The 17,477-nt window shown below is 37.3% G+C and overlaps 3 protein-coding genes across 3 annotated transcripts; all 3 read left to right on the top strand.

Annotated features, from left to right (window-relative positions):
- On the top strand, positions 1-945 carry LOC136175260 (olfactory receptor 10A3-like). The gene has a single exon (XM_065945578.1). The coding sequence runs from the start codon at positions 1-3 to the stop codon at positions 943-945; it is 945 nt and encodes a 314-aa protein (XP_065801650.1).
- Positions 946-5,998: 5,053 nt separating this feature from the next.
- Positions 5,999-6,943, top strand: LOC136176015 (olfactory receptor 10A3-like). The gene has a single exon (XM_065946186.1). The coding sequence runs from the start codon at positions 5,999-6,001 to the stop codon at positions 6,941-6,943; it is 945 nt and encodes a 314-aa protein (XP_065802258.1).
- A 9,328-nt stretch (positions 6,944-16,271) lies between these two features.
- LOC136175938 (olfactory receptor 10A3) lies at positions 16,272-17,222 on the top strand. The gene has a single exon (XM_065946125.1). It carries the CDS (start codon positions 16,272-16,274, stop codon positions 17,220-17,222), a length of 951 nt encoding a protein of 316 aa, XP_065802197.1.
- The last annotated feature ends 255 nt before the right edge of the window (positions 17,223-17,477 follow it).

Raw genomic sequence — 17,477 nt, 5'->3', positions numbered from 1 at the left:
ATGAAAAGACAAAACCAAAGCTCTGTGATTGAATTCATCCTCTTGGGCTTTTCTAACTTTCCCAAACTCCAAGAACAGGTCTTTGGGGTTTTCTTGGTGGTTTACCTGGTGACTCTGATGGGAAATGCCATCATCATAGTCATCATCTCCCTGGAACAGAGCCTGCATGTCCCCTTGTACCTGTTTCTCCAGAACTTGTCTGTGGTGGATATGGGTATCAGTGTGGTCATTATGCCTGTTATGCTGGTGAGCCTTTCCACTGAGAAGATGAGGATTTCTACAGTGGGCTGTTTTGCACAAATGTACTTCATTCTTCTTTTTGGTGTGACTGAATGTTTTCTTCTGGGGGCAATGGCTTTTGACCGATTTGCTGCAATCTGCCATCCTCTGAGCTACCCAGTGATTATGAACAAAATGGTTTTCATGAAATTAGTTACATTCTCATGGGTCTCAGGGATCACAGTGGCTACTGTGCAGACCACATGGGTGTTTAGTTTCCCCTTTTGTGGCCCCAATGAAATTAATCATCTCTTCTGTGAGACTCCCCCAGTGCTAGAGCTGGCATGTGCAGATACCTTTTTGTTTGAGATCTATGCATTCACTGGCACCATTCTGACAGTTATTGTTCCATTCTTGTTGATACTCTTGTCTTATGTTCGAATTCTCTTTGCCATTCTAAAGATGCCAACAACTACTGGGAGGCAAAAGGCCTTTTCCACCTGTGCCTCCCATCTCACATCTGTAACCCTCTTCTATGGCACAGCCAGTATGACTTACTTACAACCCAAATCTGGCTACTCCCCAGAAACCAAGAAGCTGATGTCCTTGGCTTACATGTTGCTTACACCTCTGCTGAATCCACTAATATACAGCTTGCGAAATAGTGAGATGAAAAGAGCTTTGATAAAAATGTGGCAAAGAAAAGTGGATTTACATACATTCTGAGTGTGTTGAGAAATCATGTGATATTTGGTCTTGTCTGACTGCACTGTACTTAAATTTAATTACGGTGAAAATAGTTAACATTTCTTCTATGAACATGTTAATCTGTTGAGTTCTCCAAGTTTGAAAATATATTAAGGAAATATATCTCTTTAGATAGTGTATTCACATTCATTTTTCATAGATATATAACTTTGATGACATATGATATAGCAATTTATTTATCATTTCCTCTATTGTGAACATCCATGTTGTTACTGGACTATTGTCATTAAGATGAAACTTTAATAAAAAACTTGATCCATATGTTCATATATATTGACATTTTATTTCTGTATGATAGATTCCTCAAATTAAGCTTGGGATGAAGAGTATGTGTAGTTATAGATTTTAATAGCTGTTACAGAATAATTTTTCAAAGTCTTTGTAACTCCTTTAGACTGATCTGAAGTCCCACTCTGGTGAACTATTGAAGTAGAACTTCAAGAGACCAACAAACAGATGAGATTTAATCTCTAAAGTGAAAATTTATTCCATGAACATGTAAAGAAAGTTGAGTTATTCTGGGAGACCAAATCATTCTACTTAAGGGACTCACACAGATTATAATTCAAAACAGAATTTCTCTTGTTCCTGTTCTACATATTTATCCAGTGTTGGTGACTAGAGAACTCCATGGGAACTTCCTAAAGTCTTACTTGATAATATTCATACCTTTTTCACTTGTAGACCAATTTTTAAGACATTTGCTAAATTTCCCTTTTTTGGCCTAAAATGCCCCCAATAGCTTTCTTATAAATAATAGATGATTTTTGTCCTGTGGGAACCAATATGGTAAATAAACGTGCATGTTTTCTGTGGTTGCTGAGGTAGACCATAACTTGTGAACTTTCTAACATGATTAATTTCTCATCTTGCAATATTTGGAAGATTTAATGCTTGCTTCTAATTTTAATGTTGCTACTGAGTTGGACAGGACTTTGTGACTAAACAACTGTGAATAGAGAAGGACTCTTTCATTGAATTGTGTTATAGGAGCTCCTACTGTCCCTAGTTTCTGCTCCAGAGATAGTAGTAAATGGGCAAAACATCCTTTGCATTTAAAAGTTTTTTTAATTTTGGCAGAAAACAGTCTTTATGGACAAAAAACATATTTCTACCAAAAGTTGTGGAGATAGAAACCTGATTGTGTTTTTAAAAAAGGATCCCTGAGATGGGATTGATCGGGTATGAAGTATTCAAAGTACATATTAAGCAGGCCTCCCTATGCCTGGTGAACTTGACACATTTGTGCATGGGATGTTATCTGACCATAATGAATGATATGAGAGGGATCCTTGAATTGGATTCTGTGATGAAAATCCCTTCTCCTCAGCATAAGTGGTACATTTCCCACTGGACACAGATTAGATTGAATGAATTTCAAAGTGTTGTTGGCAAATTCATTGCTGCCAAGAGGGGTAAGCTTCCTTAGAGAATGGAATAAACTGCTCAAGAAGAGCAGCAATAAGAAGTATACAACACACACACACACACAAAAAGTATACAAAGAGAACCTTCATTGTGGTCTCATCATCGGGTTCTGGACAAAGCCCAGCCTGCAGATTCATTCATTTCTTTACTCTTTTGCAACTGAGCCAATGGTCTCATTGTTCAAGACAGTTTAGGCCCTTGATTTTCACAAATACTCCGTGAGATCAATAATTTATGCTTATTTTACAGAGAAAATAATGCAATTCAGGAGGTTAAAGTATTTGCTCAAATTATACAAACAAGTCTAGGTGTTTTGATTCCTAGTTTAAAAGTTCTGTTTGAAATCATTTGTAATGATATTTTTCTAAACAATTTAAAGTGGCTATACATTTCTAGTACATATGATCCAAAATTCTTGGTTGAAAGGGTGGGTGGGAGGGTAACCAGGCTTTTTACAAAGAGGCTTCCATCTTCTTGACCTAGTTTGTATTAATTAGGCCCTGCACAAACTGTATGTTCTACCCAATCATTCCTCACCCTCTGGCTCACCTGCCTTTGCTCATGCCCTCACCCCACCATTCTCTTCTCTCCCCGGTTAAAACCTTTATTTAGTCTTTGTTTCTCCCTGCTATTGGGAGATGTCATGGTGACACGGAATCTTGTGTGAGGGGGTTTCCTAGAGGTATATGAGGGAGTGGTGCTCCAGGTTAGCTCTCTTGAGCTTTCTCAACTGAAGGCCCAAGTTCAAGCCTCTTTAGCTATTGTGCAAAGACCTGAGGAAGCACATACAAATTGACTGCAAGTTCTCCAGGGATGGATTCTCTGGGGCATATGATTCAGTGTCATAATGTTCTGAGTCAGTGCGAAGTGCACTGAATCACTGAGTTGTGTTTATGAGAAGGTGGCATCTGACTAGAGGTGAAACTTCTGACAAAATAGTGAACTTTATTGTTAAAGTCTACAGGTAAGGAAGTAAAGTTTCTGCTGTGCTTGTTAGGGGATTTTCCATTTGTAGTTCATCTTCTACTGATAGAGATACCATTGAAGTTATGTCTCAGTGCTCAGGAATTACTAGACACAGATAAAGCATTTGATTAAGTAAGACTCTTTGGTGTCAATGCTGCTCAATTTCTTTTTTCTTTCAGAGAAAAAGTTGGGGTAATAGAGATGTGTACTTGGAATGCACTAATCCTGAAAACTTGGAAGATTGCAACTGAGAAGGAACTTGGTAAATAAGTCCAACTCCAACCTTTTTCACCTGAAAGGTTGATGTGATCTTCCTAAGTATTCCATGTCAGAATAATCAAGAGAGCATTAGGATGTTCTAAGTTACAGAAAAAATGTGAGACACCTATGGTTTGTTGCTCTTTCCATCATGAACATTTTGTTTCATATATTCTTTTAATTAGTTCTTTACAGGTTTTCCACTTTGTTTATATGATACTCTAAATTTTCTATTTTCAGCACTTATCCACTTTTAAACTTTTTAGCTGAATACACATTTCTCTTTTTTTTACCCCACTAGAAACGGGTTTAAATATTTGATCTTATTTTTATTGATTTAGGTGATTTTTGACAACCGAAATATAATTACTGTGGTTGATAGAGACATTTGATTTTAATACAAGACTGTAGACAAATTCAGACATATATAAGTCAACCCACCATGGCTGTCTGCTGATATTTTAATGATCGGTACCCAAGGCAACATTTTATGTTTTCACTTGCTCCTTCTGTCTTCCTGGATTCCTCATCTCCCACAGATGTCATTCCCTGGTTTTCAAACTATCACAGAAATCTAGAAGGCTAAGTTGTCATCAATTACATTTTGACTTGAGTAAGTCAGCCTTCCTCCTGTCTAATTGCCCTTCCACCTCTGAGTTCTTGTGATGTAGTTCTTCATCTCTCCTCATTTAGACTAACATTTTCCTCACTGAAAACTCTAAGATCATTGTAATTAATCTTGTTCCCCAATAGTGTTTATACTGATTTAACTTTTCATGTAGATAGAATATTCCTTAAAGGTGGGGTCTGCATTTTCCTAAATTTTATTTTCATTTATTCAAGAAAAAATTGGTTTTGCATTTGTTATGGGTCAGAAACTGTTGTAGACATTCTTAGTATAAAACATAATCTTTGTCCTCCTGGAGTTTATATTTAATGAAAAAATTATTGTGTATCTGTGCATATATATATGTGTGTGTGTGTGTGTCCATGTCTGTATAGATGTATATATAAAAGTAGTAAATACAATGTCTGCAGGAGATAATGAAAAAATACAGCATGGTACGAGAGGTAGCAGTTAGAATGACTGGCTTAGGGAGTGAGGCCCTGTCTCCCATTTTAGGCTGTGTGATTTGCTCTCTGCTGAGTTCTGGAGTCCAAAGTGTGTCTTGGAGTATGGAGGCTAAAAATGGCAGATGCTCAATCAATGTTGGTTGAATAATTAGTGATTAATTGAACATCTTGATGGGAAATTTAATAGGAAGGAAGAAAGAGAGGGCAGCACAAGGGAACTAGAAGGGAAACTTTTAAATTAAAAGTTTATAATGAGTAAAACATGAGCATTTCCTTAAAACATATGATCATAGGGACGTACCAATGAGAACTGTCCCCCCTACCAATTTCTCATCTGGATGAATTTTCTATGTATTTGTCCAGGTACAGTCTGAGCAAAAATCAGCAACTGTAAAGCAAATTCACATACTTATAGATCACTGAAGGCAGGAACCTCAGAAATAAACCCTCTCTGTGTGTTTCTGCAGTGTTGTCAGATTTAACCAAGTCATATACAGTCATTTTGAACTAATGAATAGTTATAACAACTACATATCATCTTTGTTAGAATTATTAAAATTTTATAAAATTACGTGTGGGTTATCTTTTTCCTTTTGTGACTTCTTGAGAATATATTTTTAATTAAAAATTTTAATCTGTTAACATTTTTATTATGGTAAAATATATGTAACATAAGTTTCATTGTCAGTATATGATTCTGTAGCAGTAAGAACCTACTGTAATTTTATATTTAAGGAAGTTCAAATTGTCTTACCTTTTCCATTTTTGAAAATATTTAAATATTTCTCTGTCCAGAGCCTTTTGAATGAAATGACGATAGCCTAGGCCCACGTTTACTTTTCATTTATGTCCCAACTTTCTCATCAGCACAAGCAAATATGAGCCTGGACACTTTATTTTTGTGGTCTTAAATTTCATATTTACATAAAATTAGGAAAATAGGTGATACCTTTAGAAACATTATATAAGTGACACCTAAGTTATAATATATTCCTACTTACTTTAACATTAAATTTAAATTCCAAACTATTAGTACGATAAACTAAGTTACGATAAAACTTAGACACTATTTTGTATAAATCAGATAGGATTTCTAAGCTACAATAATTGATCATTCTCCAAAACTGCCACGCTAAATTTCTATCAGGATGGGCTTCTCTTTACATCTTCTGCCCAGATTGTTTGACTACAGACCCTGACTCAGAGCTGTTAAACTTTGTACTATAATTTATACAATATATTTTAGAACTATGTTCTTAAAAACAATATATGCTCCACTGTTGACATGAAAATGGAAAACCAAAGCTCTGTGGTTGAATTCATCCTCTTGGGCTTTTCTAACTTCCCTGAACTCGAAGAGCAGGTCTTTGGGGTTTTCTTGGTGGTTTACCTGGTGACTGTGATGGGAAATGCCATCATCATAGTCATCATCTCCCTGGAACAGAGCCTGCGTGTCCCCTTGTACCTGTTCCTCCAGAACTTGTCTGTGGTGGATATGGGTATCAGTGTGGTCATTATGCCTGTTATGCTGGTGATCCTTTCCACTGAGAAGATGAGGATTTCTACAGTGGGCTGCCTTGCACAAATGTTCTTCATTCTTCTTTTTGGTGTGACTGAATGTTTTCTTCTGGGGGCAATGGCTTTTGACCGATTTGCTGCAATCTGCCATCCTCTGAGCTACCCAATGATTATGAACAAAATGGTTTTTGTGAAATTAGTTACATTCTCATGGGTCTCAGGGATCACAGTGGCTACTGTGCAGACCACATGGGTGTTTAGTTTCCCCTTTTGTGGCCCCAATGAAATTAATCATCTCTTCTGTGAGACTCCCCCAGTGCTAGAGCTGGCATGTGCAGATACCTTTTTGTTTGAGATCTATGCATTCACTGGCACCATTCTGACAGTTATTGTTCCATTCTTGTTGATACTCTTGTCTTATGTTCGAATTCTCTTTGCCATCCTGAAGATGCCATCAACCACTGGGAGGCAAAAGGCCTTTTCCACCTGTGCCTCCCATCTCACATCTGTAACCCTTTTCTATGGCACAGCCAGTATGACTTACTTACAACCCAAATCTGGCTACTCCCCAGAAACCAAGAAGCTGACATCATTGGCTTACTCTCTTCTTACACCTCTGCTGAATCCACTAATATACAGCGTGAGAAACAATGAGATGAAAAGAGCTTTGATGAAATTATGGCAAAGAAGAGTGGATTTACATACATTTTGACTTGCTGAGAAGCTGTGTGTTATATATTCACTGTCTGACCAAACTCTAATGTAGTAATGATGAACTAGTTTATATTTTTTGATATAAATATATTTAATTTGTTGAGTTCCCCAAGTTTGAAAATATGTCAGGGTATATGTTTCTAAAGGATATTCACACTCATTTTCTCTAGGTGCCTAAGTTTGATGACATATGATATAGGAATTTATTTGCCTATTCCTCTATCATGTACATTCAAATTTTACCAGATTATTGTCCTTAAGATGATGCTTTGATGAACAACTAGTTCCATATGTTCATATTTACTAACATCTTATTTCTGTAGGATATAGGCCTAGACCTGATGGGATGAACAGTATATGTGTTTATAAATTTTAGTAGTATAAATTTCTTTAATAATTATTACAGAATTACTTTTCGCAATGACTATAAATTCTTCAGAAGGACCCGAAGGCCCACTCTGCTGCACTAATAGGGTGGAATTCTAGACACTAAGAATAGATGAGATTTTAATTTCTGGAATAAAAACTTGTTCCATGAATGTGTAAACAAGGGACAGTTGTTTTGAGGAGACCAACCTGTTTTGCTTCATGAACTCACACAGATTATAATTCAAAATAGAGTTTCTCTTGGTATTTTTTCATGTATTTTTACAATAGAAATGGGACCTAAGAAGTGGCCTAAGGTGAAGAATTGATAGGACAAAGAAAGTTCTGGGTGCTCATTCATAAAGAAATAATTGATTGATATACTTTGCAGCCATATTAATGGATACTTGCAAGTTTAGTATTTTTACATATTTTTGAAGATCTGAACTTTTTCTCATTATAAAATGACTCTTTTTTCCTATTACTGGATCTAGATTTGGGTCCACTTGCCCAGTGCACAGCAATGAAAATCTGTGAACATTAGATCGTTGTGAAAGAAAGTACAGCATTTATTGCAGGGTACTAAGCAAAGGACATGGGCAGCTCATGCTCAAAAGACCTGACCTCCCTAATGGCTTTCAGGGAAGGATTTTTAAGGTGATATGAAAAGGTGGGCCAGAGGGTGCAAGATCAGTTTGTGCTCAGTTCTCAGATTTCTTTGTATCAAGGTGAAATTTTGAGCATCATCAGCCTGGTCAACTGGTCTTGGGGCTATGTGCTGTGGTTGACAGTTTTTATCTGGTAGGGGTCAGCTTTCTATCCAAACAGCTTAGGAATGTGTGTCAGAGCTGTATCTATATCTTTCAGGAAACTGGGAGTTCAATCACTCCGCTATGTGGTTGATTTATAGTCCAAATTATTACCAGTTTCTCAGTCTAACAGCTATTCTTTGTTACTACATGGTCACATTTCATAATCATTAACTGTTAAGACAGGCTTTTGACACTTAGGGGAGGCCTGAAGCAAAGTCTTTTATTTCAAGACACAGGGGACACACGCAGGGTGGAGAGTGGGGGCTCATATACCCAAAAAGGTCCTGAAGAGTCCAGTTCAGTTTATCCCTAGTAATATTTCATGCTCTGCAGTTTGTTTTTTCTGGCAGTATTGGGTTGACAAAAAAGTTCGTTTGGTATTTTCCACAAGCTGGCTCTAGTAGTGCTTACTTGTCTTTAATTTCATTTGGAACAATTTTGCTAGATTGTATTGTGACAGTTGTCACATTAGCATGCATTAAGAAAACAACACAATTGGCGAATTTTTGTGTAGTCACTTCAATACTGAAGATGGAAGAATAAAAGCAATATTTTTGGCTTATTATGCTTTATTATTTTAAGAAAGGTAAAATGCAACTGAAATGCAGAGAAAAGATTTGTGCAGTGTATGGAGAAGGTGCTGTGACAGGTTAAAGGTGTCGAAAGTGGTTTGTGAAGCTTTGTGCCAGAGGTTTCTCCATGGATGATACTCTAGAGTTGGGTAAGCCAGTTGAAGTTGATAGTGATTAAATCAAGACATTAATTAAGAACAATCAATATTGTACCATGTGGGAGATAGCTGACACACTCAAAATGTCCAAATCAGGCATTGAAAATGTTTTGTACCAGCTTATTTAAGTTTATTACTTTGATGTTTGGGTTCCACATAGTTTAAGTGAAACAAACAAACGAACAACCTTCTTGACCATATATGTGTGTCCAATTCTCTATTTAAATGTAATTAAAGTGTTCTATTATTAAAACAAATAATGATCGGAGGTGAAAAGTGGATTCCATACAGCAATATGGGATGGAAGAGATCATGAGGCAAGTGAAAGGAACTACTACCAACTGCAACAAAGGCTGGTCTTCATCCAAAGAAGGTGATGTTGTGTATATGGTGGGATTGGAAAGGAGTCCTCTATTATGACTTCCTTCTGGAAAACCAAATGATGAATCCAGCAAGTACTGCTCCCAATTAGACCAACTGAAAGCAGCCCTCTACAAAAGCATCCAGAATTAGTCAACAGAAAATGCATAATCTTCTATCAGGATACCACAAGACCACATGTTTCTTTGATTACCAGGCAAAAACTGTTACAGCTTGACTGGGAAGTTCTGATTCATCCACTGTATTCACCAGACATTACACCTTCAGATTTCCATTTATTTCGGTCTACAAAATTCTCTTAATAGAAAAAATTTCCATTCCCTGGAAGGGTATAAAAGGCACCTGGAACAGTTCTTTGCTCAAAAAGATAAAAATTTCAGGAAGATGGAATTATGAAGTCACCTGAAAAATGGCAAAAGGTAACAGAACAAAACAGTGAATATGCTGTTCATTAAAAATTCTTGGTGAAAATGAAAAATGTGTCTTTTATTTTACTTAGAAACTGAAGGAACTATGTGGCCAACCCGCATAGTTGGTACATATAAATACACAAATTTCCTTTGATTAGCATTTTGGAATATCTTTCTCCATCTTTTTATTTTTAACCCGTCCTCATGATTTAGATGTATCTCTGCTGAGGAATATTGTGGAGAAAAATAAATCAGGATAGTAGAGTTGGCTTTGAGGTTCAATTTAAGTAGGATTTTTGGGAAAGTCTCCTGGAGAAGATACCCCTTGGGCAAAGGGACATGAGGGAATAAGCATTTCGGAAAGGAAGAGCCCATGTTCAGGAAAAGCAAAGCAATAGCTGTGGGGTTGAGAACATAGCTGGGGATTTGAAAACTAGCGAAGGACCTTGGTTGGATGAGAGTAAGCAAGAGGATGTAATGGAGATGAGCTCCAAGAGCAATGGGGGAACAGATTTTTTTTAAAAAAAAAATGTATTTATCTTTGGCTGTGTTGGGTCATTTCAGTGCAGAGGTTTCTCATTGTGGTGGCTTCTCTTGTTGCCGAGCATGGACTCTAGGTTGTGGGGGCTTCAGGAGTTTCAGCGTGTGGGCTCAATTGTTGTGGTTCCTGAGCTCTAGAGCACAGGCTCAACAGTCCTGGCACATGGGCTTAGCTGCTTTGCAGCATATGTGATCTTCTCAGACCAGAGATCATCTCCTGCACTGGCAGGCAAATTCTTTACCACTGAGCCACCAGGGAAGCCTAGGGAAACAGATTTTAAGTTATGTTGGTAAATTTGACTTCTGCAGTGAGTGGGATAGGGTGCTTTCATCTGGTCCCATCACTTCATGGGAAATAGATGGGGAAACAGTGGAAACAGTGGCAGACTTTTTTTTGGGGGGGACTCCAAAATCACTGCAGATGGTGATTGCAGCCATGAAATTAAAAGACACTTACTCCTTGGAAGGAAAGTTATAACCAACCTGGATAGCATATTTAAAAGCAGAGACATTACTTTGCCAAAAAAGGTCCATCTAGTGAAGGCTATGGTTTTCCCAGTAGTCATGTATGGATGTGAGAGTTGGACGGTGAAGAAAGCTGAGCGCTGAAGAATTGATGCTTTTGAACTGTGGTGTTGGAGAAGACTCTTGAGAGACCCTTGTTCTGCAAGAAGATCCAACCAGTCCATCCTAAAGGAGATTGGTCCTGGGTGTTCATTGGAAGGGCTGATGTTGAAGCTGAAACTCCAATACTTTGGCCACCTCATGTGAAGAGTTGACTCATTGGAAAAGACCCTGATGCTGGGAAGGATTGGGGGCAGGAAGAGAAGGGGATGACAGAGGATGAGACGGTTGGATGGTATCACCGATTCAATGGACATGGGTTTGGATAGATTCTGGGAGCTGGTGATGGACAGGGAGGCCTGGCGTGCTGTGATTCATGGGGTTGCAAAGAGTCGGACACGACTGAGAGACTGAATTGAACTGAACTGAGCAGAGGCATGGGAGGAAGAAGGGGGAAGTTCAGAGGCTATGGCAATAATTGAACTGGGAGACAAAAGGAACTTGGATCAGGATATTAGCTTTAGGAAGGGTGAGAGCATGCTCAATTGCTCAGTCGTGTCTAGCTCTTTGTGACCCTATGGATAGTACCCTGCCAGGCTCTTCTGTCCATGGGATTTTCCAGGCAAGAATAGTAGAGTGGGTTGCCATTTCCTCCTCCAGTGGATCTTCCTAACACAGGAATAGAACTTGTGTCTCCTACATCTCCTGCATTGGCAGATGGGTTCTTTACCACTGAGCCAACTGGGAAGCCCTTTTGAGAAGAGTGAGAATGTTCAAATTTGATACACTGTACTTAGAACATAGTGCTTTAGGTAGATTATGGATTTACTATGGGTTGGGAGGAAAAGGGGATGACAGAGGGTTAGACGGTTGGATGGCATCATCGACTCAATGGACATGAGCTTGGGTAAACTCCTGGAGTTGGTGATGGACAGGGAGGCCTGGTGTGCTGTAGTCCATGGGGCCACAAAGAGTCAGACACAACTGAGCGACTGAACTGAACTGGGAGGGAAAGGGTTTCCCTGGTGGCTCAGATAGTAAAGAATCTGCCTGCAGTGCTGGAGATGGGGCAGTGGAAATGAATTCAAGGATGACTCCTTGGTGTTTGGTTTGTGTAACTAGAAAATTTAAGCTACTGCTACCTGAAATGGGGGATGCTGAGGGTGAACAGAATTTAGGACAAGACTAGAAATAAAGTTTTGAAGACATTAATAAATGAAAATCTGGTCATTTAATTTAAAAGTTCATTTCTTAATAGTCTATAGTTCATGTCCAACTTTGAGTTAGCAAAAGATAATGTCAGAATGTTTCTGAATTTCCAAGACCTTAGTTTCCTTCCACTATATTTGGTTGTTGTTCTGCAGTTTTATTGCAAAGTGTATTATGTGTGTGAATGCCAAGAATTTGGATTTATTGATTGTTTTCTTTATGACAAACACATAATCAATTTTTGTAAATATTTTACAAATGTTTTAAGAGGAAAATATAGTTAGCCACATAAAATATGTTGTTTCTTACTTATATTTATTCTCTCATTATCATCTTATAAATAAAAATTTTATTATTAAAGTATTCTCATTTCTATGTCTTTGTTGTTTATATTGTCTGTCAATCATTGAGGAAGGTGTGTTAAATCTCCAGATTATTATTTTTTTCACCTTAGTACTATTGCCTTTAAGATATAGCCTGATATTAATATTATTTCCTTTTTATCCCCTTTAGCTTGTATCTGCAATTTTTCTATACAGTTTTGATTTAATTCTAATGTACATGTGGGAAAGTGTGCAAATCATAGCTCGACATATTGATGACTTCCCCTACAGCAAGAAATAGAATATTTCAGTATTTCAGAAGCCCCCATGGAATTGATGGGGTATGAATCATATATTAAATAACATTTCCCATGTCTAGTGCACATGACTGGCTCATAAATAGGGTGTTATCCCACATAGTGAATGATATGGAAACATTCCTTGGATTGGATTCTGTAATGAAAATCCTTTCTCCTCAGAGTAACTGGTACATTTCCCATGGGACAGAGATTAGATGAAACGAAACTCTAAGTGTAGTTGGCAACCTTATAATTGCCAGGAAAGGTGAGATTCCTTGAGAATGGAACAACCTACACCAGGAAAGCAACAATAAGTTGACAAAGGGAACCTCCATTCCAGACTCACCATCCAGTTCTGGACAAAGCCAAACCTGCAGATTCTTTCACTCTTCACTCTTTTGGGACTGAACCAATGGCTTTAATTGTACAAGACAGTTTAGATTCATCCTTGAGTTCCTTGATTTTCACAAATATGCAGTGGAGATCAATGTTAATGATTATTTTACAGAGAATGTAATATAATTGGGAAAGTTAAATGATTTGCTCAAATTGGACAAACTAGTCCAGATTTTTTGACTGCTGATTTAAAGACTCTGTCAATGAAATAAATTTTAATTACATTTTTCTCATAAAATTTTCAGTGGCTCTATATTTCTACTACAAAAGATAAAAAGTTCTTGTTGGGTGAGAGGGCATCCACGCATTTTATTTTATGAAGAGTCTTCTATCTACTTATACTAATTTATTTCCCACCACAGCACTAACTGTACAGTCCATCCAATCATTCCTTGCCCTCTGGCTCACCTGCCTTTGCTCACACCCTCTTCCCACCACTCTCTCCTTTCCCCACTTTCATTCTTTATTCAGTCGTTGTTTCCACTTCCTGTTGGGAGATGTCTTGGTGAAGCTGAGTTTCTTGTGTGAGAAGGTATTTATTCCCTGTAGGAATACAAAGGAGTGGTGCTCCAGTTTAGCCCTCTTGAGCTTTCTTACCTTAAGGGCCAAGTTCAAACCTCCTTAGTTATCATGTGAAAATACAAGAAAGCATGTATAAAGTGATTGCAAGTTCTCCAGGGATGGATTCTCCAGGGCATGTGATTCAATGTCATATGTTATAGCATCAATGCACAGAATCTCTGACTTGTATTTATGAGAAGGTGGCTGTTAAGTGGAAGTAAAATATCTAATAAAGTAGTATGAACTTTACATTGACAGAGCCAGTAGGTACAAAAGTGAAGGTTCTGCTGTGTGCTTGTTAGATTTTCACTTACAATTCATCTTCATCTTATAGTTGGAAATGCTATTGAAGTGATATCTCGGTGCTCAGGAATCACTAGACACAGATCAAACATTTGAATTGGTAGACTCTTTGGTGTTGATGCTGGTCAATTCCTTTTTCTTTTCAGAGAAAAACTTTTGGTAGTAATTAGAGATGTAAGTACTTTTCATGCACTAATCATCAAATCTTAGAAATTTGCAACTGAAAGGGAATTTGGTAAATGAGTCCACTTTCCAGTTGGAGGACTCGAACTTAGAAAATGGAGTGATCTGCCCAAGTATTCTACGTCAGAGAGTTATCAAGACAGGATTATGATCTTCTAAGTTATAGATAAAATGTGGATCATGTGTGGTTATTTGCTCTTTCCATCATGAACATGCTTTTAAAAAGTCCTTTAAAAGTTTTCCATTTTGTATATATAATATTCTAAATTTTCTAGTTTAAAAATCTATCCACTTTAAAATATTTGGAACTGAATACACATTATTTTTTTCTCTGTTAGAAATTTAGGTATTTGATCCTGCAGTTTAAATTACTAAATTTAGGAGAATCTTTACATACAAATATAATTATTATGGATGATACAGACATTGATGTTAATGTATGATTAAGGTCAAATACAGGAATAAGTTAGCTTGTCTTCTACTGTCTGCTTATGTGATACTGATCTGTACTGAAGACTTGTTTTCTGTCCTTTTAATCTGACACAGTGAACTTCCACTGGTTTTCAAGATATCATACAATGATCAGTAGATCTTGATTCCAGTGTAAGTTGTCATCAAATGCCTTTTTACTTGACCAATTCAGTCTCACTGACGTCTTGATCTTTCCACCTGATGTATCTTCCACACGTGACACCTGTAATTATGGTTATTCACTTTCCTTTTCCATTTAGAAGTAATGTTTTTCTCATTAAAATGTCTAAAACACTTTTGCTTCCCAATAGGATGGTGTGCTGATGTTATTTTTCTTTCTGATACTCTATGCCTTTAAAACATTGTCTCGATTTCCTGTTGTCTGCATTCTTCACGTATTTAGCATATATTATGGGTCATGGATTCTTATGGACATTGTGAATACAACAAAGAACAAAAGGAAATCTTTGCCTTCCTGGAGTTTTCGCATTGGAGATGTTGGGCAAGATGTAAATGATAGAAGTTAGAAGGTACTGAGGTATGTGAGTGAGTGAGTCAAAGTTGCTCAGTTATGTCCAACTCTTTGGGACCCCATGGACTATACAATCTATGGAATTCTCTAGGCCAGAATACTGGAGTGGGTAGCCTTTCCCTTCTCCAAGGGATCTTCCCAAGCCTGGGATCGAACGCAGGTCTCCTGCGTTACAGGTGGATTCTTTACCAGCAGAGCCACAAGGGAAGCCCAAGAATGCTGGAGTGGGTAGCCTATCCCTTCTCCAGCAGATCTTCCCGACCCAGGAGTCAAATGCTATTTTATGTAGTGTTGTCAGCTCTTTGTTGAGCTGTGAAATCAAAAGTTGCCAGAGATTACTGAGCCTAGAAAATGGTAGATGCTCTTTTTGTGTTTGTTGAATAAGAAATAATGAAATGAACTTTTTGATGAACCTAGTGATAGAGTAGGGAGAGAGAGAGAGGAAAGGAGGGAGGGAGGGAGAAAGAATCTTTAAAATCACTGTTTCACAATTATCAAAATTTAACTTTTTTTCTTAAGTCATCATGGTTCACAAGAATGGACCATGGTGAAGCTAGTATCAATGCAACTTGCCATGACCAGTTGAGGAAGTTATCAATAAACCTGAAGTCAATTATTCTCTTAGTTTACAGATCATCCAATATAAGTAATACTACAACCTCCATTGTAAGGTTCTGCAAACTGTTGTCACATTTAACCGAGTCACATACAACAAATTTAAAGCTATGAATATTTGTAATAAACATGTATCAACTGTGCTGTAACTTTAAATTGTTTGGTTGTTATAAAATTTTTGTGGGTATCTTTTTTCTTTTGTCACTTTTGATACTTTACTTTCTGTAAGTATATAAGATTTCATGCTTATATAAAACTGGGGAAACTGAAAGCAATGTAGTAGGAATGTGACATAAGTTATTTATGTTTGTTTTCAAGTTATGCTAAAATATCAAAATACATAGTGTATGAATTGCACTAGAAAATAAGAACTTTGATATTATTTTGTGCTATTCTGATAAGATTTATAAGCCAGAAGTGTTCATTCTTCTTTTATATTTGAAAGATACATTTATTTCTTGTAACTGGTCATTTTTCAAAATTGCCAAAATAACTTCTGTCAAGATAGCTTCCTCTTTACAGCTTTTACCAGGATTATTTGAGGTGAATGGAGACCTGAACTCTCTACTATTGGATTGTGGCTTCATAATTTACATTTTTGCCATAAAATATCACATGCTGTACTACCAGAATGAAAAGGCAAAATCAAAGCTCTGTGGTTGAATTCATCCTCTTGGGCTTTTCTAATTTTCCTGAACTCCAAAGGCAGCTCTTCCAGGTTTTCTTGGTTATTTACCTGGTGACTCTGATCGGAAATGCCATCATTATAGTTGTCATCTCATTGGAGCAGAGCCTCCACGTTCCCATGTATCTGTTCCTCTTGAACCTGTCTGTGGTGGAAGTGGGTTTCAGTGCAGTCATCATGCCTGAAATGCTGGTGGTCCTCTTCAATGAAAAAACTATGATCACTTTTGCAGGCTGTTTTTCACAGATGTACTTCATTCTTCTTTTTGGTGGGACTGAATGTTTTCTTCTGGGAGCAATGGCTTATGACCGATTTGCTGCAATCTGCCATCCTCTGAGCTACCCAGTGATTATGAACATAAGGGTTTTCATGAAATTAATTATATTCTCATGGATCTCAGGGATCATAGTGGCTACTGTGCAGACCACATGGGTGTTTAGTTTTCCCTTTTGTGGCAACAATGAAATTAATCATCTTTCATGTGAAACTCCAGCAGTGCTAGAGCTTGCATGTGCAGATACCTTTTTGTTTGAGATCTATGCATTCACTGGCACCATTTTGATTGTTATGGTTCCTTTCTTGTTGATACTCTTGTCTTATGTTCGAATTCTCTTTGCCATTCTGAAGATGCCAACAACCACTGGGAGGCAAAAGGCCTTTTCCACCTGTGCCTCCCATCTCACATCTGTTACCCTCTTCTATGGCACAGCCAATATGACTTACTTACAACCCAAATCTGGCTACTCCCCAGAAACCAAGAAGCTAATGTCCTTGGCTTACTCTCTTCTTACACCTCTGCTGAATCCACTGATCTACAGCTTGCGAAACAGTGAGATGAAAAGAGCTTTGATGAAATTATGGCAAAGAAAAGTGGATTTACATACCTTTTTTAATTAACTTTTTTATTTTGAGATAATTATAGACTCACACGTAGTTACAAAAAATAACAGAGATCTCTTCTTTAATGTTCAGTTTAGAAGGTTCTTTATATATTATAAATACTAGTTCTTTGTTGGATATATAATTTGCAAATATTTTCTCTCCAGTCTGTAACTTGTTTTGTTTTTAAATTAATTTATTTATTTTAATTGGATGCTAATTACTTTGCAGTATTGTGGTGCTTTTTGCCATACATTGACATGAATCAGCCAT

The sequence above is a fragment of the Muntiacus reevesi genome, chromosome 9 (genome assembly GCF_963930625.1).
Source record: "Muntiacus reevesi chromosome 9, mMunRee1.1, whole genome shotgun sequence".
Taxonomy (NCBI): Eukaryota; Metazoa; Chordata; class Mammalia; order Artiodactyla; family Cervidae; genus Muntiacus; species Muntiacus reevesi.
Note: the sequence above shows the minus strand (reverse complement) of the source record. Positions and strands in the feature narration are given on the sequence as shown.

Excerpts from the sequence above, each read along its gene's own strand:
- LOC136175938 (XM_065946125.1), top strand. The coding sequence starts at position 16,272 with ATGAAAAGGCAAAATCAAAGCTCTGTGGTTGAATTCATCCTCTTGGGC.
- LOC136176015 (XM_065946186.1), top strand. The coding sequence starts at position 5,999 with ATGAAAATGGAAAACCAAAGCTCTGTGGTTGAATTCATCCTCTTGGGC.
- LOC136175260 (XM_065945578.1), top strand. The coding sequence starts at position 1 with ATGAAAAGACAAAACCAAAGCTCTGTGATTGAATTCATCCTCTTGGGC.